The 24,300-nt window shown below is 42.6% G+C and overlaps 1 protein-coding gene across 9 annotated transcripts in view; it reads left to right on the top strand.

Moving 5' to 3' along the window:
- Positions 1-24,300, top strand: part of TNRC6B (trinucleotide repeat containing adaptor 6B) — a 294,477-nt gene that overhangs the window by 117,325 nt on the left and 152,852 nt on the right. The window contains exon 1 of one of the 9 annotated variants that reach the window (XM_073006703.1): positions 17,237-18,315. The exons of 7 other annotated variants lie outside the window; for them this stretch is intronic. In XM_073006703.1, the coding sequence (XP_072862804.1) occupies positions 18,311-18,315 (5 nt within the window). In that variant the 5' untranslated portion in view covers positions 17,237-18,310. Of the gene's footprint in view, positions 1-17,236; positions 18,316-24,300 lie in introns of those variants that run through there. One more of the 9 variants, XM_038007411.2, reaches the window with a different exon arrangement.

Here is a 24,300-nt window from a genome sequence, read left to right as displayed (position 1 = left end):
ATTTTTAAAAACAAATTTCTCACGGTAGAATATTGAAGAGATATTTGCACAGAATAGTCAAGAGGTGGGAGCAACCCAGATATCTGTCAACAGATGAATGGATAAACAAAATTTGGCATATACATACAAGGGAATTATTAACAGCCTCAAAAAAGAAAATTCTGCCATATGTTGCAGTATAGATGAATCTTGGGGACATCATAAGCAAAATAAGCCAATTACAAAAGGACAAATACTGTATGATTTTACTCATATAAAGTATCTAAAGTAGTCGAAATCATGGAAACAAAGTAGAAAAGTGATTGCTAAAGACTGAGGTGGGGGAAGGTAATGTTTAATGGGAATAGAGCTTCAATTTTGCAAGATGAAGTTTCTAGAGATCTGCTGCACAGCAGTGTGATTATACTTTACAGTGCTGGACTATAGGCTTAAAAACTGTTAGGATGATACATTTTTATGGGTTTTTAAAATGACAGTTTAAAAAAATTAACAGTGAAATTGAAATGTACTTTTAAACTACAGCCTGGATTTCAAAGACTTAGTTCCCCCTCACCACAAAAAATCATTGCAAAATGATTAACTTTTATATTGATTTTATGTTGAAATGACAATCTTTTGTATATGTTGTGCTAAATAAAACTTTATTAGAAGTTTTAAAAAATCTTATTTCGGCTGAGCGCGGTGGCTCACGCCTGTAATCCCAGCACTTTGGGAGGCCGAGGCGGGCAGATCACAAGGTCAAGAGATTGAGATCATCCTGGCCAACATGGTGAAATCCCATCTCTACTAAAAATATAAAAATTAGCTGGGCGTTGTGGTGCGCGCCTGTAGTCCAAGCTACTTGAGAGGCTGAGGCAGGAGAATCGCTTGAACCCGGGAGGAGGAGGTTGCATGAACTGAGATTGCGCCACTGCACTCCAGCCTAGTGACAGTGCAAGACTCCGTCTCAGGAAAAAAAAAAAATTATTTCAGGATTCATTTTATAGACAGTATCTGCTTTTTAGGGATTATTGATAGAATATTTAGAATTGACAAATTGTATCAATACCTATATTTTTATATTTCTGCTTCCTTAGGGTGCCATCTTTTTTTATTTTGCTCTCTAAGGGAGAACTATTTCAGAGGTTACATAGGAGACCTATAAGGAAATGGAATTATTGAAGACAGTTTTGTTTGTTTGTTTTTTGTTCTGTTTTGTTGTTGAGATGGAGTCTCACTCTGTCGCCTAGGCTGGAGTGCAGTGGTGTGATCTCGGCTCACTGCAACCTTCCCAGGTTCAAGCAATTCTCCTGCCTCAGCCTCCCAAGTAGCTGGTACTACAGGCGCCTGCCACCACGCCTGGCTAATTTTTGTATTTTTAGTAGAGATGGGGTTTCACCATGCTGGCCAAGCTGGTCTTGAACTCCTGACCTCAAGTGATCCACCCACCTCGGCCTCCCAAATTGTTGGGATTACAGGTGTGAGCCACAGCGCCCGGCCCTGAAGACAGTTTTATATCGATGATTCAGAGAGAAAGAAGAATGTAATTTATGGAGTTAGCACCGCTCTCCATACTCCAGTGTGGTGTGGTTCGATGTGGCTTTGTGCTCCAGGTGCTGTTTTTTAAGTTTCTTTTTTTTTTTTTTTGAGACGGAGTCTCACTCTGTCGCCCAGGCTGGTGTGCAGTGGCCAGATCTCAGCTCACTGCAAGCTCTGCCTCCCGGGTTCACACCCTTCTCCTGCCTCAGCCTCCAGAGTAGCTGGGACTACAGGCGCCCCACACCTCGCCCGCCTAATTTTTTGCATTTTTAGTAGAGACGGGGTTTCACCGTGTTAACCAGGATGGTCTTGATCTCCTGACCTCGTGATCCACCCGCCTCGGCCTCCCAAAGTGCTGGGATTACAGGCGTGAGCCACCGCGCCCGGCCTTTTAAGTTTCTTAACTCTGTCATCTTGATTAAATTATTTTCTTTCTAATTATATTCTTCCCAATTTAAGTGTCTAGTTATAAAAGGCCCTTTTAATTTTTCTGAATTTTACTAATTATAGATCTTTCTTAAGTCCTAATAATTTGTCCTCCCCTTATCTGTTTCTGCTGCCACTCCAACTCCCTAACTTACAGCTCTTTTAAACTTTTAAAAGTTGTACTTGTAGCACAAGATAAATCTCCATCGTAAGGATTCCTTTTATTAGTATATTTCTTGTTTCATATTTAACTACCCAATTAGGCACTACACTTTTTGGGAACCATTCTTTTGGGTGTTTATTTAAAAACATTGGGCAGCTCTATAGCATTTCCTAAACACAGGGAAAAGTAAAAATTTTCCAAAATCATGAATTTTATAGATAATCGTCTTCAGAACACAAATGTTAGTATTTGGCCATAAGAAAGTTGTTGTTGCTGACGTTTTAATTTTGTGTATTATACCATAAGGTTTTCTCCAGTTTTTTCCCCCTTTAAACCAATTACAATATGTACATGTTGAAATTAATTTATTAAGAAGTAACAAGTTGAACTCTCTGTAAACTCGATCATTATTACAAAGTAGTAAGCTAGACATCAGAAGAATAGTTGACTTTTCTGTATAATCTTGAACAGCTTTTGGGGGAATGAGGAAATGAGTTTTCTTTTCAAGTTAATTGGTATTTTGAAAACGCCACAAAGAGGTTCAGTAGATGATAGTTTATACTCATGGAATTTTTGCTGCTGGGAGTTTTTGTAAAGCCATCAACATTTTGTGCTAGATCTTTGGGGAACTTTCAGTTGCTAATAAATTTTGTAATTTGCATTGAAGTTACCTTAAAAAAATTCTCTAACAACATCTTTTTTTTCCCAGAACTGTCAGAATTGTAATACATTCTGAATTCTATTTTGTGAGGTTTTTCTTGGATGCCTGGACCATGGATTAATTACAGTAAGAGTAACTTCAAGGCCGGGTGCGGTGGCTCACGCCTGTAATCTCAGCACTTTGGGAGGGAAGAGGTGGGAGGATTGCTTGAGCTCGGGAATTACAGAACAGCCTGGGCAACATGGCCAAACCTCATCTCTACAAAAAATGGAAAAATTAGCTGAGCGTGTTGTTGTGTGCCGGTAGTTCCAGCTCCTCAAGATCACTTGAGCCTGAGAGGTTGTGGTAGCAGCGAGCCAAGATCGCAGCACTGCGCTCCACCCTGGGTGACAGAACAAGACCCTGTCTCAAAAAAAAAATCAGGGTAAATTTAATAGATGACAGAATGAGACCCTGTTTCAAAAAATAAGGCCAGGCGGGCGGGCGCGGTGACTCACGCCGGTAATCCCAGCACTTTGGGAGGCCGAGGCGGGCGGATCACAAGGTCAGGAGATCAAGACCACGGTGAAACCCCGTCTCTACTAAAAATACAAAAAATTAGCCGGCGCGGTGGCGGGCGCCTGTAGTCCCAGCTACTCAGGAGGCTGAGACAGGAGAATGGCGTGATCCCGGGAGGCGGAGCTTGCAGTGAGCCGAGATCGCGCCACTGCCCTCCAGCCAGCGGGACAGAGCAAGACTCCGTCTCAAAAAAAAAAAAAAAAAAAAAAAAAAAGGCCAGGCATGGTGGCTCACGCCTGTAATCCCAGCACTTTGGCGGGGCCGAGGCGGGTGGATCACCTGAGATCGGGAGTTCGAGACCTGGCCAACATGGAGAAACCTGTCTCTACTAAAAATACAAAATTAGCCGGGCATGGTGGCTCATGCCTGTAATCCCAGCTACTTGGGAGGCTGAGGCAGGAGAATCGCTTGAACCCAGGAGGCAGAGGCTGTGGTGAGCCAAGATGGCGCACTGCACTCCAGCCTGGGCAATAAGAGCGAGACTCTGTCTCAAAAAAAAAAAAAAAAAAAGGAAAGAAAGGAAGAGAAATGAAAAGAAAAGGGAGGCCGGGCGCGGTGACTCAAGCCTGTAATCCCAGCACTTTGGGAGGCCGAGACGGGCGGATCACGAGGTCAGGAGATGGAGACCATCCTAGCTAATACGGTGAAACCCCGTCTTTACTAAAAAATATAAAAAAAACTAGCCGGGCGTGATGGCGGGCGCCTGTAGTCCCAGCTACTCAGGAGGCTGAGGCAGGAGAATGGCGTAAACCCGGGAGGCGGAGCTTGCAGTGAGCTGAGATCCGGCCACTGCACTCCAGCCCGGGCGACAGAGCAAGACTTCGTCTCAAAAAAAAAAAAAAAAAAAAAAAAGAAAAGAAAAGGGTAACTTTGATAGATATGTGTTTCACAATTTTATTTATTTATTGTATTTTATTTCATAAATAAGAGGGAAGGGGAGGCTCAAGGCAGAAAAGATCGGGTTAAAGCTTTATGCTAGATCTTTGGCTCCATGAGGATGGATTTCTGTTGTCTTGGTCACTGCCTAGAGAAGTGCCTGGCACAAAAAGCATCTATAAATATATGTTGAATGAATAAGTTCCTATCGACCGTTAACAATCCCTCTTCTACACACTCACTTTGAAATCTGAGGTGGTGTTATTAAAAAGCCTAATTCCAGAATATTTTATCTGTTATCAGCAGAAGAAAAGTACATTGAAGCACTTTGGGAGGCCCAGGCAGGTGGATCACTTGAGGTCAGGAGTTCAAGACTAGCCTGACTAGTATGGTGAAACCCCATCTCTACTAAAAAGAAAAAAAAAATACAAAAATAGCAAGGTGTGGTGGTGGGCTCCTGTAATCCCAGCTACTCAGGAGGCTGAGGCAGGAGAATCACTTGAACCTGGGAGGCAGAGGTTGCAGTAAGCAAAGACCACAGCACTGCAGTCCAGCCTGGGCGACAGATTGAGACTCTGCCCTAAAAAAAAAAAAAAAAAAAAGGATTGCCGGGCGTGGTGGCTCAAACCTGTAATCCCAGCACTTTGGGAGGCTGAGACAGGCGGATCACGAGGTCAGGAGATCGAGACCATCCTGGCTAACACGGTGAAACCCTGTCTCTACTAAAAAATACAAAAAACTAGCCAGGCAAGGTGGCAGGCGCCTGTAGTCCCAGCTACTTGGGAGGCTGAGGCAGGAGAATGGCATAAACCCAGGAGGCGGAGCTTGCAGTGAGCTGAGATCCAGCCACTGCACTCCAGTCTGGGCGACAGAGCAAGACTCCATCTCAAAAAAAAAAAAAAAAAAAGGCATTGTTAACATTGTTACACCTTTTTCTTTTTAAATTATTATTATTATTATTTTTTGGCCAGGCATGGGGGCTCATGCCTGTAACCCCAGCACTTTGGGAGGCAGAGGCAGGCAGATCGCCTGAGGTTGGGAGTCCAAGACCAGCCTGACCAACATGGAGAAACCCTGTCTCTACTACAAATACAAAATTAGCTGGGCATGGTGGCACATGTCTGTAATCCCAGCTACTAGGGAGACTGAGGCAGGAGAAGCACTTGAACCTGGAAGGCGGAGGTTGTCATGAGCTGAGATCACGCCATTGCACTCCAGCCTGAGCAACAACAGTGAAACTGTCTCAAGAGCGAAACTGTCCATTTCCTGAAATGGAATCTCACTCTACCCAGGCTGGAGTGCAGTGACACGATCTCGGCTCACTCACTGCAACCTCCGCCTCCCAGGTTCAAGCTATTCTCCTGCCTCAGCCTCCCACGTAGCTGGGATTACAGATGCCCACCACCACACCTGGCTAATTTTTGTATTTTTAGTAGAGACAGGGTTTCAGCGTGTTGGCCAGGCTGGTCTCAAACTCCTGACCTCAGATGATCCGCCCACCTCAGCCTCTCAAAGTGCTGGGATTACAGGTGTGAGTCACGGCACCCACCCCACCCACCTTTTTTTTTTTTTTTTTTTTTTGGAGACAGGGTCTCACTTTGTCACCCAAGCAGTGCAATGGTGCAATCTGGGCTCACTGCAGCCTCAACCAAAAAAAATTGTTTTTGAGACAGGGTCTCTCACTGTCACCCAGGTTGGAGTACAGTGGCATGGTCATGGCTTAGTGCAGCCTCCACCTCCTAGAGTCAAGCAATCCTCCCACGTTAGCTTCCGGAGTAGCTAGTACTACAGGCACACACAACCATGCCTGGCTAATTTTTTTTTGTTTTTAGTAGAAACAAGGCCTGACGATATTGCCAGGCTGGTCTTGAATTCCTGGGCTCAAGCAGTCCTCCCATCTCAACCTCCCAAAGTGCTTGTATTACAGGCATGAGCCACCATGCCCAGTCATCAACTTTAGATTCAGTCTTTTCTTGAATATGTTCCAACAGACCTGATTTTATCATTGTTCTCCTTAAGCATCCTACTTATAGGCCAGTGTATTAGTCCGTTCTCATGCTGCTAATAAAGAACTTCCTGGCTGGGCGCGGTGGCTCACACCTGTAATCCCAGCACTTTGGGAGGCCGAGGTGGGTGGATCACTAGTTCAAGAGATCGAGACCATCCTGGCTAACATGATGAAACCCCGTCTTTACTAAAAACCAAAAAATTATCTGGGTGCGGTGGCGGGCGCCTGTAGTCCCAACTACTCGGGAGGCTGAGGCAGGAGACTGGCGTGAACCCGGGAGGCAGAGCTTGCAGTGAGCCAAGATCGCACCACTGCATTCCAGCCTGGGCGACAGAGCGAGACTCCGTCTCAAAAATCAATCAATCAATCAATAAAATAAAGAACTTCCTGAGACTGGGTAATTTACAAAGGAAAGAGGTTTAATTGATTCACACATCCACATGGCTGGGGAGGCCTCAGGAAACTTCCAGCAATGGCATAAGGGAAAGCAAACATGTCCTTCTTCATTTGGCGGCAGAAAGGAGAAGTGCTGAGCAATGGGGGAAAAGCCCCTTCTATAACTATCACATCTCGTGAGAGCTCGCTATCACAAGAACAGCAGGAGGGTAACCACCCCCATGATTCAGTTACCTCCCACTGGGTCCCTCCCACAACACATGGGGATTATAAGAACTACAAGATTAGATTTGGGTGGGGACACAGCCAAACTGTATCAGCCAGTTATCAGTTATTGGTTTTTTGTTTGTTTGTTTTCTTTCAGAAAATGCCTTTCCAACCAAGCCTGAACCTTTTCTTTGCTTCCAAGGGCCTCCCTAAGATGCTATTAGCCTATCTATGCATATTTTCAAAGGAACTTCTGCTCCTGCTAGGGGCTCTCCTGAAGGTCTTCCACGCAAGTCTGGTTTCCTTCTGCCTTACATGCCTCTGGGCAGGCAAAGAAATCCTTCTTTCTGACTAGCTGCAAATCCGACTTTTGTGGGAATACTCTTTAAGAAAAAGCAAATTAATTTCAAAGACAAAACTAGGTTCAAAAGTGAATATTTACAAAGAGGAGATAAATCACAAAACTGGCAACTTAAAAAAATTAAATACCAAAAATTCAGAAAAACAATGTATATTTGTATTAATTGGTTGCCTAACACATGGCTGTGAAACGTTTTCACCTACATTTTTTGGCTGTGCTATACTCTTTGATCATCCCTCCCTATTCTGTGATGTTTTCTAAAAAGAGAATAGGTAAATAATTCAGTGCTTCCTATAGCATGGTTTACCAAAATGTGTTTTTTTGTGATTAATTAGATAAGTTCCATTCAGCCTCACAACTTGTTACTGGTAACATCATATAAATTTGTAAAATTGTTGGCAGGGCACAGTGGCTCATGCCTGTAATCCCAGCACTCTGGGAGGCCGAAGTGGGCAGATCACAAGGTCAGGAGTTTGAGACCAGCCTGGCCAACATGATAAAACCCTGTCTCTACTAAAAATCCAAAAATTAGCTGAGCGTGGTAGCACACATATGTAATCCCAGCTACTCAGGAGGCTAAAGCAGGAGAATCTCTTGAACCAGGGAGGTGGAGGATGCAGTGAGCTGAGGTCATGTCACCACACTCCAGCCTGGGCAACAGAGTAAGACTTTGTCACAAAAAAAAAAAAAAAAAAAAAAAAATTGTTAGCAAATTTGGGACAACCTCTATTGAGTATCTTTTATATATGCACTATGAAATTGCCGGGCTTCACTGTTTCTTGTACATTGGCTAATCTGAAATAGCCTTTGAATTGACATATGTATATCACAACATAATTTGGCCCTGCATATTTCTGTCGTGATACAGAGTGAGTTCACCTATTAACAGCTCTTTGTACATTGATGGTTGACATTATCTCAGCCATACACAGGTTCATGAAAGCCACATACATTTAGTTTATTCCATTGAACCCAAAACAAAGGTATCCTCAACTTAAGGTCTCCTTAGGGGATCTCCAGAATGGCTGAAGTCACTCTTAAGTCCACTGACACAAAGGGAACCATACTGGCAAGAAAGCTGGTATGGAAGGACAAATACTATTAATATATAATTCCATTTATCCAAGGTACTTAGAGCAGTCAGTTTAGAGACAGAAAGTAGAATGGTGGTTGCCAGGGGCTGAGGGAAGGGGTAAAAATGAAGTTGTTGTTTAATGTGTACAGAATTTCAGATTTGCAAGATGAAAAAGTTCTGGAGATCTGTTGCACAGCACAGTGAATATACATAACGCTACTGAACTATACACTTAAAAATGGTTAAGATGATCGATTTTATGTGTGTTTTTTTTTTTAACCACAGTAAAAATTTTTGGGCCACGTGCCATGGCTCAATCCCAGCACTTTGGGAGGCCAAGGTGGGAGGGTTGTTTGAGCCCAAAATTCGAGACCAGCATGGGCAACATGGTGAGATCCCCATTGCTACCAAAAAAAAAAAAAAAAAAAAAGCTCGTCATGGTGGTGGATGCCTGTAGTCCTAGCTACTTGGGAGGCTGAGTTTGACACAGGAGGACTGCTTGAACCTGGCAGTTTGAGGCTGTAGTGAGCCATGATTGTGCCACTGCCCTCTAGCTGGGGCAACAGAGCGAGACCTTGTCTCCAAATACAAAAAACAGTAACCAAAAAATAAGGGATAATTGGGCACTTTGTTAGGATCCCTCCTAGAGCTTTAGGAGGAGCTCATGAAATTGAGGGGCCTGCAGCTTAAATTAGCTTCAGAGCAAAGCAAATCTGTTTCAACCATTCTGGTTCTATCTATCTGCTGACACTCAACTGATCTAAGCCGTAGTGCCTCCATTTTCAAACTCATCTCTCTTAGAGCACAACCATGCAGTTAATAATTTTATCTTACACTTTTTTGTTGACTGCCTCATGCATATGTCTTATCTTTGAACTGTAGGATACGTGTTGTCTTCCTTTATAGCCTGAAAGTACCTAGGCTCATAGTATTCATCCATTCATTCCTTTGCTTATTTGTTCATTCATTCAGCAATATTAATTGAATTTCTCTTCTGCGCTAGACCCAGAAATAAAAGCTACATACCCTGCCCTCTTAAGGTTCATTGTTTAGAGGGGGAAACGCCAAGTAAGTGGTTAACCATAATAGGCTATGAAGGTGCTACTTTGGAAGTATGTACGAGGTGCCTTGGAACACAGATGGGAGTACTGGACTCAGCCTGGAGTGGCAAGAAAGGCTTCCTCCAAATGCAGATTTAACTTTTGAGGTTCGATTCTAAGGAATTTGAGAAAAACTGTTCCCTAAAAGGCCTGCTAGCATTCTAACTTAAATAGAACATTCTATTTTGTAACTGAATCCAGAGATTGTTGGATTTAGGTTGCATTGGAGATCTCACATAGTTTTGGCTATTATTTCTATCTTCTGACTTTGTTGGGAGTAAGAATAGCAGAAATGCTTAGCTCTCCCATTGACATTTTTTCTTGTCAGCCTACCTCCTTGTCATAGTTTGGTAGTACCGAAGTTGGTAAAACTTGGAAAGCCTTTGCCTTTCCTAGGTTCTCTACATGGCAAACTCCTACTCATTCTTTGAGACTCAGTTCAAACTCTCACCTCCTTCCCTGTGAAATCTTTTCTTATTCTCCCAGCAGTTACCCTTTTTATTGCCACAGCACAGCCATGTTATATCTCTGTTTATACTTTCATTATGATACTTTGCTATATTTTAATTATGAATTAAAATGCTTCTCTGTCCTTTGAAGTGTTATTAATCATTTTTGTATGCCCCTGGTCTAGTCCTAGCATACAAATAAGGATTGTTGTGCCACAAATAAGGATTGTTGACTTGGTGAATGAATGGTGAGTCCAGAGTTTGGAGTCTTTTTTTTTTTTTTGGAGACGGAGTCTCGCTGTGTCGCCAGGCTGAAGTGCAGTGGCGCAATCCCGGGTTACTGCAGTCCGCCTCCTGGGTTCAAGCTATTCTCCTCCTTCAGCCTCCCGAGTAGTTGGGATTACAGGCACGTACCACCACCCCCAACTAATTTTTGTATTTTTAGTAGAGATGAGGTTTCACCGTGTTAGCCAGGATGGTCTCGATCTCCTGACCTCATGATCCACCCACCTTGGCCTCCCAAAGTGCTGGGATCACAGGCATGAGCCACCACACCCAGCCTGGAGTCTTATTTTTGAATGAATTGATTGGCCTTACGATAGTTCATGGTCACAAGATTACATACTTAACAAGTACCAATTATCTTACAGTAGAATCACTTCTACCTTCAAAATATACTGTGTACTTACATACTTTTCTCCACCTCCACTGCCCAGCTGGCTCTGTCTACCCACCCTCTCTCACCTAGACGACCACGGTGGCTTTCCGACTTTTCTTCCTGCTTCTCTTGATCTTTGGTAGTGTATTCTCCATACAGAAACCAGGAAGAGCTTCTAGAAACATAAATCTGATTGTGTCTCTACCAAAGTGGTTTTAAGACCTCCAAGGGTCCTTAGCATACTCATATTAGGGAGGTTTTGAAGTCTTCATTCCCATGTTTATAGGAAAAATTAAAAGGTACTCACAACCGTATTAAATATGTAGACATATTCCATATTAAATATGTGGATTTATCTTTTTTTTTTTTTTTTTTTTGCTGTCACATTTTAAAAGAATTTTTCATAATTCTGCTTCTGAAATTCTTTGGCTACAAGTAACTAATTTAATTCATAAGTATCTCAGACTTCTAGGCTGGGCGCAGTGGCTCACGCCTGTAATCCCAGCACTTTGGGAGGCCAAGGCGGGTGGATCACGAGGTCAGGAGATTGAGACCATCCTGGCTAACACGGTGAAACCCTGTCTCTACTAAAAATACAAAAAATTAGCCGGGCGTGGTTGTGGGCGCCTGTAGTCCCAGCTACTTGGGAGGCTAAGGCAGGAGAATGGCGGGAACCTGAGAGGCGGAGCTTGCAGTGAGCAGAAATGGCATCACTACACTCCAGCCTGGACTACAGAGCGAGACTCTGTCTCAAAAAAAAAAAAAAAACAACTCAGACTTCTTTTTTTTTTTTTTTTTTTTGAGACGGAGTCTTGCTCTGTCGCCCAGGCTGGAGTGCAGTGGCCAGATCTCGGCTCACTGCAAGCTCCGCCTCCCGGGTTCACGCCATTCTCCTGCCTCAGCCTCCAGAGTAGCTGGGACTACAGGCGCCCGCCACCTCGCCCGGCTAGTTTTTTGTAATTTTTTAGTAGAGACGGGGTTTCACCGTGTTAGCCAGGATGGTCTCGATCTCCTGACCTCGTGATCCACCCGTCTCCGCCTCCCAAAGTGCTGGGATTACAGGCTTGAGCCACCGCGCCCGGCCCAACTCAGACTTCTTAACAGGTAACACATTTAGGGGCTGGGCATGGTGACTTAGGCCTATAATCCCAGCACTTTGGGAGTTCGAGGCAGGAGGATTGCTTGAGCCCAGGAGTTGGAGATCAGCCTGAGCAACATGGTGAAACCCCGTCTACAAAAAATTGAAAAAGTAGCTGTGCATGGTGGCACACACCTCTGGTCTCAGCTACTTGGGAGGCTGAGGCAGGAGAATCACTTGAGCCCAAAAGGTTGAAGCTGTGGTGAGCCATGTTTGTGTTACTGCATTCTAGCCTAGGCAACACGGCGAGACCCTATCTCAAGGGGGTAAAAAATATATATATTCCTATACATACATAAACGTATATGTGTTATATAAAATGTTCATCACATTTGAAAACTGTTTGGGTGAGGGGGAAGGGACAAGATGGAGGAAGGTGAACAAGATGGAGCAGTCCCTGTTGTTTCCGGGTTCTTCATCACAGATTTTCCCGCGCCCGGGGGAAAATTCCCGCGCCCGGGAAAAGACCCAAACCAACTGAGCATGCGCAGAGTGACGTCAAGCCGAGGACACCGAAATTCAAGAAGCCACTCCTACACACACGCCCCAAACTCCTCCGCCTCCAGCTCCCAGGCATGAAAGTCCGCTGCCGGTAAGCGCCAGTGTGACTTCCTCGGCCCCCACATTTGTGGACCGGGGAACCTCACCCGAGAGCGCCCGGGCGACTTCCCTGGCCCCCCACACCTGAGGACCAGAGAACTTCACCCGAGAGTGTGTGCATATTTGCAATAAAAGACTGCCACTTTCTTATGTACTTTGGCCTCATGTTTAATTATTTAGCTCTCCTAAATTAAATTAAATGAAACAAAACAAAAACAATCCTCACTTTGCAAAAATTCCTATGCATACATATATATAAACAAAAATATACATATATACCTATATATGACATATACACCTGTATATGTATATATACATCTACACCTATGTGTATATATACATATATGTACCTATATGTATGTTTTTATATATGTATGTATAGGAATTTTTGCAAAGTAAGAATTGTTTTCGAATGTGATAAACATTTTATAAATGCTAATTTTTTTTTTTTTTTGAGATGGAGTCTCGTTCTGTCGCCCAGGCTGGAGTGCAGTGGCGCCATCTCGGCTCACTGCAATCTCTGCTTTGCGATTCAAGCGATTCTCCTGCCTCAGCCTCCCGAGTAGCTGAGATTGTAGGTGCATGCCACCATTCCCGGCTAATGTATTGTATTTTTAGTAGAGACGGGGTTTCACCGTGTTAGCCAGCATGGTTTTGATCTTCTGACCTTGTGATCCGCCTGCCTCAGCCTACCAAATGCTGGGATTACAGGCGTGAGCCACCACGCCCGGCCATAAATGCTAAATTTAACAATGAATGGGACTGCTGAGTGGTTATATTTAAAGGACATTTAAGCATTTATTAATTTTTTTGGTTACAATTTTTTGTTTGTATTTTGAACTTGTATTTTTTTTTTAGATCCCAAACATTTTTCTAAGTCTCTGAAAAGCTTATAGACCCTAGGCATTCAGTGGAAAGCAACTAATGGATAAAATGGCGCTGCTCGTTGACCTGCTGAAAGCTCTTCTGTGACTTTCCACTATTCCAAAAGTGAAATCTTTACTGTGGACTGAAGGACTCAGTATGATCTAGCTCTTCCTACCTCTTGAGATTCGTTTCATGACTCTATCCCCTGCTCACAGGTCCTAGCCTCCTGATCATTTCTCGTGTTCATTGACCACTCAGACATTTGCTTTGCTTTTCTTTTTTTTTTTTTAGATGGAGTCTCTCTCTGTTACCCAGGCTGGAGTGCAGTAGTGCGATCTCAGCTCACTGCAACCTCTGCCTCCTGGGTTCAGGTGATTCTCGCACCTCAGCCTTCCGAGTGGCTGGGATTACAGGCATGCCACCATGCCTGGCTAATTTTTTATTTTTTATATTTTTTTAATTTTTAGTAGAGATGGGGTTTCACCATATTGGCCAGGCTGGCCTCGAACTCCTCAAGAGGTCCGCCTGTCTTGGCCTCCCAAAGTTCTGGGATTACAGGCGTGAGCCACCGCGCCCAGCCTAAACGTTTGCTTTTCAACTCAGCTTAAATGTCGCTCCTGAGAAAAGCTTTCCCTGTGTACCTTATCTAAAGTGAGCCTCTCTCAGTTATTCTATATCCTATCAAACTGCTTATTCTCTTCTCACTGAGTTCCTTCTCCTGTGAGGATGTCAGCTCCATATAGACGAGAACCTTTTGCTTCACTGCTGCATCCCTAGCACTTAGCACAGAGTCTGATGGGGAAAGTACTTAGTACGTATTTATTGAACAAATGAAGATTAATGTTAATAGCTAGTTTAACTGTCCTTGTATGGTTGTAATTTAACCATCCTTGTATTGTTGGTGTAGTAGTGTTGGTGTAAAGCCTGCGTGGTCATAATGAATTATTCTCTTAAAACTACTCAGTTCTATCTGAAAATATTTTACTTAGTATTTTTGCATCTGTCTTCACCAGTGAACATTAGTTTTATTTTTTGTACCATCTTAGTCCAAATGCATATCAGGAATATGTTAGCCTCATGGAAAAAAGTAGGAAGCTTTTCCTTTTATTCTTATGCCTCTTGGAACAGTAGGGATAACATGGAAATTATCTGTTCAATAAGAGTTAGATGGCATTCACCTAGAAAATTGGGCTTGCTGTTGTTTTAGTGGCTCATTCTTTGAAGATCTTAGAGATTTCTGCTATGGGTTGTTGTTCCCTAATTTTTCTTGAGTTGATTTTGGTAACTTCTGTTTTCTTTGATTATCATCCATCTTATTTAATCTTAAAGTTTATTTACGTAAAGTTACATATAATTCTAGTATGATTTAAAAGATTTTCTCTAAATCTGCAGTTATGATATCCTCTTCTCAGCCCTAATGTTTGTGACTTCTCTCTTTTAATTGATCAGATTTTTGACAGAATTATCTACATTTATTTAATTGTTTAAAACAAAATACAGTTTTGGGTTTTATTCAGTTTACTGTGTTTTTTTTGTTTTTTTGTTTTTGTTTTGGCTGTTACTTTATATCTGTGCCCAAAAACAAAACGTGTATATATCATATATGATATATATGATACATATGATATACCATATCATATTATATATATTTTTTAATCTGTTGCCAAGGCTGGAGTACAGTGGTGTGATCTCAGCTCACTGCAGCTTTGACTTCCCAGGCTCAAGTGATCCTCCCACCTCAGCCTCCAGAGTAGCTAGGACCATAGGCATACCCCACCAAGCCTGGCTAAAATTTTTTTGTAGAGGCAAGATCTCACTATGTTTGTTGCCCGGTCTCAAACTCTTGGGCTCAAGCAGTCCTGTAACTTTGGCTGCACTCCAGTCTGGGTGACAGAGCGAGACTCCCTCTCAAAAAAAAATAAATAAATAAAAATATCAATAATAATTTTTATTACTTTGTATCCTTACCTCATAATATAATTTTAAAACATTGTCTAATTGTTAATATGAAAAAAGTATAATAAATCTATCACAGAATCTATTATGCCTGGAAACAGAAGGGAGAAATAATGTATTTATTGCACTTGTTTGTTTTTTTTTTTTTTTTTTGAGATGGAGTCTCGCTCTGTCGCCCAGGCTGGAGTGCAGTGGCCAGATCTCAGCTCACTGCAAGCTCTGCCTTCTGGGTTCCCACCATTCTTCTGCCTCAGCCTCCTGAGTAGCTGGGACTACAGGCGCCCGCCACCACGCCCGGCTAGTTTTTTGTATTTTTTTTAGTAGAGACGGGGTTTCACCGTGTTAGCCAGGATGGTCTTGATCTCCTGACCTCGTGATCCGCCCGTCTCGGCCTCCCAAAGTGCTGGGATTACAGGCTTGAGCCACCGCGCCCGGCCTTTCACTTGTTTCTTTTAGATAAACGATTAGACTAACTACACTGAATTTAGAGGTATTGCATAGAAAAGATGATCTGCAGGTTAAGGAAAAAGTATTCAGTGGCCGGGTGCAGTGGCTCACGCCTGTAATCCCAGCACTTTGGGAGGCCGATGCGGACGGATCACGAGGTCAGGAGTTCGAGACCAGCCTGGCCAACATGGTGAAACCCTGTCTCTATTAAAGATACAAAAATTAGCTGGGCATGGTGGCTCACACCTGTAATCCCAGCTACTCAGGAGGCTGAGGCAGGAGAATTGCTTGAACTCAGGAGGTGGAGGTTGCTGTGAGCTGGTATCATGCCACTGCACTCCAGCCTGGGCGACAGAGCAAGACTGTGTCTGAAAAAAAATATATATATTATATGAATATATATAATATATATATTCATCATATTATTTGAAATTAGAACCAATATTATATTTAAAATATGTTTGTTCTGTTTCCAAACTTTTCATACAGTTTGCTGTTTAACACTTACAAGGCAACACATTTGTATACAATAATATTCTACACTGGGGAATGGAACTTAGCAAAGTTCAGTTTCATAAAGAGAGCATGTCCATCACAAATTAAAACAAGGTGGATGTTCAGTCTCCATACATTTTTACAAATCGAGCCTGCTACAACTTTCAGTAACTCATCTGGAAGGTATTGGAAGGATAAAAATAGACTAAATAATCAGAATTTCCATTCTAGGAGTTTCCTGCTTTTTCCTGCATCTCAGCTGTAAGTGCAGGGCTTGGCTATTCCACTCAGTGCCACGCAAAGACAGTGGAAGCTTGTTAAGCCACAGCTATTCAGGCTGCCAGATTGTCCAGGCATTGGCCTTTGCCTGCCCTGAAACAGCTCTTTTCCTGTCCTCATATCTGAGTGGAAAAAGCAAAGGCAGGCGACTGTATAAAGACCCAGAAGCCAGGATGACAACAAGTGTATGGGATTTTACAGGCATTCATAGGTTCCTTTTCAAGGAAAGCCAGGTTTCTAGAATCCGTCAGTTGTCTGCTGGCTGGCACAGCAGCCTAGTTCATGGGAGAAGCACACTGGGGAATCCTCCCTTTTCTGGCTTACAGAGATAGGTGGAGTCGATAGTCACAGGGCACTCTCATGCGCTTTTTACCATTTTAGTTACTTTCTTTCCTGAAGCTGTCCTTAAAACATAGATGAATGCGAGTTTCTGGGAACTGTGTGACCCTCATTCCCCTAAATTGTTTATATTCAGGTGGCAGGTTTCCTCCTACTCAGCCCAGCCCTTCTTAATAGGGTCCAAGTCATAGATTTATTCATTTATTTAGCTCCTACGTGGGGTTTGGTGTGGAGCCTCACAGAGCAATGAAGACGTGGTATTCCTTATACAGTTTACAGTCTACTGGGGAAGACTAATGTTAAACACATTCTTTCGTCAATACTGAATTGCAATTATGACCATTGCTCTAAAGTAGTAAAAGATATTATGGGAGTGTTAACAGGAGGGCCTGGTCTGGACTGCGAAGGTCAAGAAGCCTTCCCAGTGTGGAGGCGAACTTTTGAGATGGCCAGGAAAAAATGAACGGAACTATTCAAAGAAAGCAGCCAAGTGCAGAGTTTCGGAGGTGAAAGAAACCAAAGATACCATCTAGCAAAGCCCAATCTCCGCCCGCTTACAAATGAGAAAACTGAGGCCAGGCAGGGTGGGAGGGTGGGTAAGGGACTGACTTACTTGCTGTTAGCACTGAAGTTACACAGCCTGTGAGCCACAGGGCTGGAGATGCAAACCGAGCTTGGGTTTCTTAGGTGGGTAGGAATGGAGATGTATATGGGAAGGAGGAGGGATTAGGAGTGGTGGAAACCAGGTAGGTTTTAATTTAATGCCTAGTCTCCCTCAGCTGCAGAGCTACCTCCTGCGGTGGGGGAGGGGATTAAAGATGACTCAGACCTGCCCTAGCCCAGAGAAACTCCGTCTGCAATGTTGAAGCATAGTTTTTATTTGGGTTTGGGGGAGGAGGTACTGAACACACATACAGGCAAAACAGTAAGTGTAGAATTCAGATTTGGGAAACCAGTCCCTCTTCTGCAGCTGTTTAGCTGTGCAATTTGGGGTAAGTCACTTAACCTTTCTGAATTGCAGTTCAGTTTATACTTTTGTGTGTTTCTTTCAGTCTTTTTCTATGAATTTTAGGAGCTTCTTAGAGATCAGTCGTGCCCTGTATTTCACCTCAGTCTTTCAAAACTGAAGTCTCTTGTTTGGTAGAGCTGTGTTTCAACCCCTTGTACAGAGCAGTTTGCCAGCCTGTGCTTGCCCAAACATCTAGAGAGTAACTAGCAAGCGAGCCAGGAGAAGATCCAGGAGCTGTAAGAATCGTTAGCAACTGAGCATATTTCTATAAACCAATAAAGGTTTTTCTGTTTTGTTCATCTGTTACCCTTATGCTGTTGCCACTTTCACATGCAGTGTCTGTAGGCGGAGAGTATGAGATAACAGCATTTCACAAATGAAAGTGAGTGGAAAAGGGCTGCTTCCCCTTTAAGGCAGTCTCAGCTCCAGCTCCCTCCCCTTTCCTGATTGACAAACCTACCCGAAGTCACATGATCTGCCTCTATTTGAAGGTCACAAAAAGCTGCTTCCTTTAGAGACAGAGGGGGAGAGAGAGAGCAAGAGGGAGAGTGTGTGAGAGAGAGTTAGTTCAAGCCAAAATGGCCGACAGAGTCTCTGCTGGTTTCTGAATATTTAAAATACAAAAAAACAGATAGACAAAAAGAATTCATTTTTTGGACCTTTTTTCATTTCCATTTCTACCTTGTATGCCTCAATTTGCTGGATTTAAGCACTGCTGCACTTTATGAGGTTGGTAAATATTTTCAATTTTTTTAAACCAATTGATTTATATGGATCTTGTCTAACCGTTTTCACTGGTGGTGTTGCAAATCGACATTTGTCTAGCATGGAGACTGGCTTCAGACATTTCGTGGATCTGTGTAAATCAGACCCGTGATGTACTTTTGGTTCGGCATTTTAGAAATGGAAAAGACGTGGTAAAATATTTAGATTTTGAAGTGATTTAATTGCACTTTTAATGTATATGCAGATTTTCATCATCGTTTCTATCTTGCAATAAATGAAGCTGCGAGTAATTGGAAATTTGCTATTTAGAAAGAGGTTTTTAAAAAACACAGACCTCCTCCCTCCCCCCTTAAATCTGCTGCAAAAATTTGCATAAATATAAATGGGTTTGCATTCTTTCGGCTGCTAAGGCCGACAAAGGATCTGGGAGGGCAAGCCCTAGAACGGGAAAGCCTTTTTCTCTCTTTTTATTTTTTAAACTGAGCCCTCCTTCCTAGAGAGATGTAAAACCTAAAGTAAGACCTGATACATTTTAAACATCAGGTTGGGGGCGGGTGAACACCAGGAGGTTTGGGGTTTGTAGATTCCCCTGCTTGAAAACCTCCCAAGCAATATGTGGCTCACCCTCTCCTCTCTGCGCGCGCTCGTTTGCACTGGGTCTCTGTGTGTGTTCTCAAATGTGCAGCCAGATGCGCTTTTATTTTGATCGTGGATTCAACCAAAGGGTAGGACTATGTTGTAAACATGGTGTTTTAAAGATATGAACAGCTATTCACCGCGATTAGAAATTATTTCTTTATCAGTTCTCCCTGTGTATTAGCCTTCTTCATTCCTCACGAAATAAAATTTTTGTTTATTTTTACACAGATGCATAACTGGGCTTTTCAGCATAAATTCATCGTGTGGGTGTGTGGTTGCCTGTTTCGGCCATGTATCCACTGCGAAGTGGTCATTTAGGGTCACATGTATAAGTAGCAGTCTGTGTGATTATTAGTAACCCCTGAAGCTGTGCAGTGCCTGAAGTTAAATTCCATTACTCCTAATGCAGGATTCTAGAAGCCTGAGAGCAGGGAGGAAAGAAAGCTGAAAACTTGCTTTCTCAGAGCCTCCTCCCCCTATCATTGTGAGAGTGTGATGTAATGCTTCTCGGTCTGGTGGGCTGAAAGGATTGTAGTTTGTGATGTGGCGGGTAAATTGCCCCCACCCCTGGGTAAATTACTCCACCCCCCTGAGCACATCCCTGGCTCTGAGAGGCCTTGTTTTCTTTTCTCTTTTTTTCCTAATTTGTATCCTCCTGATTTATGCTGTGGCATATTGGCATGAGAAAGAGACTGTTCTTCTAAATCTGTTACAAAGTATAGTTTAGAAAAGGCATTTAAAATATGCAAATAGGTTGAATTGTCATATCCCCATCATTAAATATGTAGACGTGGATTAAAGCTAATTAAGCATAAATGGAATAATTTTGATCAGAAGGGAGCAGTGTTTTTTGTTGTTTCCTTTTTAATTAATCTAATTATGAGATGCTTACTGGGCCTGAAAGTGTTAAAAAAGATAAAGTGGAAAAAATGCTGGACCATTTTGAAAATTTGACAGTCTGGAAGAGGGTGTGTGGTGCTTTCAAAAGCTTTATTCACTCTTAAAATGGATTGGCCTCTTGTGCTGAAAATGGCCTGTTTCTTTGGGCCAATTGTGTGTAGATGAAGGGACTTTCACGCTAATTTAACAAAAAGACTTTCCATTTGAATGCATAAGATAATTAAAGCCCTCTGTCTCTAACAAGCAAGGATTTTATTATTTTAAAAAATTAATGTTGTTATGTTAGTAATGGTAATAAATACAGAAGTGACTGTTTAGATTCACTGTAAATTTTTTGATGATATAAACTCAGTTTTTGTATAAGAAGGATTGGAAACATTACATTAAAGAGGTAGTCTGGAACAAAGTTGTCTCTAAATTTTTTAATGGCTTGAATTTAAAGGGAAAAGATAGAGAAATTACCTTAGTGATAGGAAGTGTTGCATTGTGGTAGACCTAAAGGAACATCAGAGCTCTGATTTTTGTTGTTGTTTTTCTGAAAATGAAAGCACTTTTTGGGGGCTTTGCTTGTTAGATGATTCATTTTACACCTATTTCCTAAAGTTGGTCTTACTAAAGAGGAGAGAAAAACCTCGGATTTGCATGTTTTGCCATTAGCTTGTTTTTGTGGACTGTGTAAACATATGAATGGCAAGTTAATTCAGTTTGCAGAGAGGAGGAACCAGAGCAGGGTACCTGCTCTCTTAGGCAGAACAGAGAATGATAGAATGAATGCCATTTGATTCTTTGAAATGTTTTTTGTAGATTTTCTTTTCCCCCAGATAATTAAAAGGTGAGATAAATAAGACCTCGCTTCACGTATGGGAAGCATTATGGCTCTGGTGAGTTGATAGCTCGACTGCCATTTTGGATCTCAGATCCTGCAGAACCAATCCTTCTGGCTCACCAACATGATGGTCATCCAGAAGGAAATGAAAATGGGTAATCAATTAAGTGTGCAGATGGATAGTATTTAATTTGTGCATTCTGTTGAAGTTTTCTTTCTGTGAGTGTTGTGAATTGAAGCTTTAAAAACTTTAAAGATGTGGCCCATATTATGAAGAGCAATATTCAGGGGTATTGGAACTTGCACGTTGTGGTTTTACTTTTTTAAAATGAGGTGGCGTATGCAGAGGAAGTTTCTTACTGGAGAAAGTGAATATAATCCCTATTAACTTCCCCACCCCCCAACCAATCCATATTTCCTAATGCTGGATCAACTAGTGATAATATCATAACACTACTCTGTCTCAGAAAAAAATGTCACAGGTTCATGACTGAAACATCACAAAAATTGGTAGCGTTCATCCAAAGTGGTATCTCAGTTTTAAAGTGCTTTTCAGTCATTCCATCTGGTTCCCAGAAAGGAAGCTTTGGCATCTTTGATATATGGTGCAAACTCAGTTCTGCTCTTCAGCTGTGAATGGCCATTTGTTATTCTGTATGGCCACTCGGATGGTCCTTTAAAAATAAACTTCCGAACATTGAAGCAGAGATGTCTAAGGCTTCTCCAGCCCTTCAGCTCTACAAGAGACACTGCAAGAGTGTTTTGCGATGATGAGACCTTCAGGTTCTGCAGAGCGGGCTGAGCAGCTCTAGCTCTTGAGGACCACCCTGAAGAATCAGGACCACCCTGAAGAATTAGGGTGGTCCTCACCCTACCCAACTGCTCCATGACTGAAAAGTTTGGGAGGATTTTAGTTTTTATAACTCAGATCATATAATCATTGATCATCTGCAGTTTAAGCTGGACACAGCCCTGAGGCAATGCAGATAGATGAATGTACTTTGTCCCCTTCCTCAAGGAGTACCAGGTCAGCATTATTGGTAAACAGAGCGTCACAACTTGGCAGTTTACGTGCAATATTCAGAGCGAGTTCCTGGTTACAGAAGTATCCTGAGTATCTACATTAGGAGAGTCCTTATTTTAAAATTTTTTTAAAGAAGCCAAATAGGCCAGTCGTGGTGGCTCATGCCTGTAATTCCAGCACTTTGGGAGTCCAAGGCAGGTTGATTGCTTGAGCTCAGGAGTTTAAGACCAGCCTGGGCAACATGGCAAAACCCTGTCCCTACAAGAAATGTTTTAAAAAATATAGCTGGGCATGGTGGCTCACGCCTGTCGTCTCAACTGCTCGGGAGGCTGAGAGGTGAAAGGATAGCTTGAGCCGGTCAAGTCCACACTGCAGTGAGCCAAGATTGCGCCACTGCATTCCAGCCTAGGAAACAGCGAGACCCTGACTGAAAAAGGAAAGCTGGCCGGGCGCGGTGGCTTACGCCTGTAATCCCAGCGCTTTGGGAGGTCAAGGTGGGCGGATCACGAGGTCTGCAGTTCGAGACCGGCCTGGACAATATGGTGAAACCCTGTCTCTACTAAAAATACAAAAAAACTAGCCGGGGGTGGTGGCGTGTGCCGGTAGTCCCAGCTACTCAGGAGGCTGAGGCAGGAGAATCGTCTGAGGCCAGGAGTCGGAGGTTGCACAGAGCTGACATTGTGCCACCGTACTCCATCCTGGGCAATAGAGGCAGACTCCGTTTCAAAAAAAGAAAAGAAAAAAGAAAAAAAAGCCCCGTTTAATAATTTTTAGTTATTTGGATATTAGACTTCTTTAAGTGGAACTTGTTTCTGTCTGGTGGCTGCGGAGAGGGACAGCATATGCTAATTGTTTCTCTGTAAGTATTGTTCATGGATTTACTCTAATCCCACTTTCCTCACCTGCTTCTTGTGATTAAGACTGGTGTCGGGGGCAGGGTGGAGTGAATTGAACCCACTTGGCCAGAAAAGGGATTTATTTAACTCATGGCAGTGACATCTTAACATTGTTTTCTTCTTTCCGTCATATATTTATTCAGCAATAATTTATTATGCACTGATGTAGCTGCTGGGGCATCTAAGAATTAATTTGGTTGGCCCCTTGCCTTCGATAGTTTGGTTCATGTGGAAATTTTTGCCATCTGGTGACTAACTATATAACTTACTGCTTTAGGTTATGACCGAGATAACTCCTTAGTTATCTTTTCTGATAATCAGGGAATGAGTTAATTTTTTGCTTCTGGTAGTTTTAGAGACTTCCATTGAAAGTTTGACTTGATAGTTACTTTATTAAACATTGTCTTTAGCTCTGCGCATTCTCTCTTCAAAATTATCTTTTGAATTATCTCTGAGAACTTTGCAACCTAGAATTGCCTTCCTGGTTATTTTATCACATCCTTCAGTTTTACTTTTTTAATGCTACTAAACTGTATCACCATCTGAAATTATTTGTGTATGGTACGTCTCTCTCCACAGTACTATCCGGTTTCCTGAGAGCAGAGACCTTATCTGTTTTCCTCACTGTTGTATCCCCGACATCTAGAACTGGGCTTGGCAGGAGTAGATGTCGAGTGAAAATGTGTGAGTATAAGGTCACCAGGACTCGCTGTGTGACGACCGTAGGCTCATTTCCTCACCAGCAAAGTGGGGATAATAACATTGTTGCGAAGCATAAAGGAAATGCTGTATGTGAGGGCTGGGCACCTAGTCTTGTTGCTTAGTAAGTGTTTCCTTCCCCTTTGCTGTATCTCCCTTTGTTGAATGAACCAGAAAGGCTTTTATGGCCCCACAGAATGGCTCTGTTCTTTCTCATGGCTACCAGGATCATGAAGCCTGCACAGTGATTGCACAGAGCTTTAGCCTGCACAAGGACAGGAGCAGCGCGGAGCCTTTTCTTTTTATTCAAGTCCCTACATTCCTGTGGTCTGATGTCGTCTCTTCATACTCTCCAGTTTCCTGCAGGCTGTGCCTCTGTGTTGTATCCACGTTTCCTTGGCTGTTTTTCATACATTCTGTGCTTTGCATCAGAAAGTTCTCAGCAATTTCAAATGAATAGGTCTTAGAGTTTACTAGGCAAAGGAGAACATTGAATACAGCGTTTTCTCCCTCATCGTGATTATTCTGAGCCCACACATGTAAATTCTGTTGATTTGACCAAATTATTACTAGTTTTTTTTTTTTTTTTTTTAAATATGAGATGGAGTCCCTCTGTCACCCAGGCTGGAGTGCAGTGGCGCGATCTTGGCTCACTGCAACCTCTGCCTCCTGGGTTCAGGGGATTCTTCTGCCTCAGTCTCCCGAGTAGCTGGGATTACAGTTGCCCACAACTATACCCAGCTAATTTTTTGTATATTTTAGTAGATACAGTGTTTCAGCATGTTGGCCAGGCTGATCTTGAACTCCTGACCTCGTGATTCGCCTGCCTCAGCCTCCCGAAGTGCTGGATTTACAGGCGCGAGCCACCGTACCCAGCCACCAGTTTTGACTTAATAGGTAAAATAAAAATTTAGGTCCACTGTCCACTTTATACAATGCTGTTGAATTAATATAGGTGACAGAAAAATGGCTTTCATTCATTGACCTTGGAATTTGTTTTTTAA

Source organism: Chlorocebus sabaeus, chromosome 19 (genome assembly GCF_047675955.1).
Source record: "Chlorocebus sabaeus isolate Y175 chromosome 19, mChlSab1.0.hap1, whole genome shotgun sequence".
NCBI classification, from domain to species: Eukaryota; Metazoa; Chordata; class Mammalia; order Primates; family Cercopithecidae; genus Chlorocebus; species Chlorocebus sabaeus.
The sequence above is the reverse complement of the archived record's forward strand: the minus strand, read 5'-3'. Positions and strand labels throughout refer to the sequence as shown.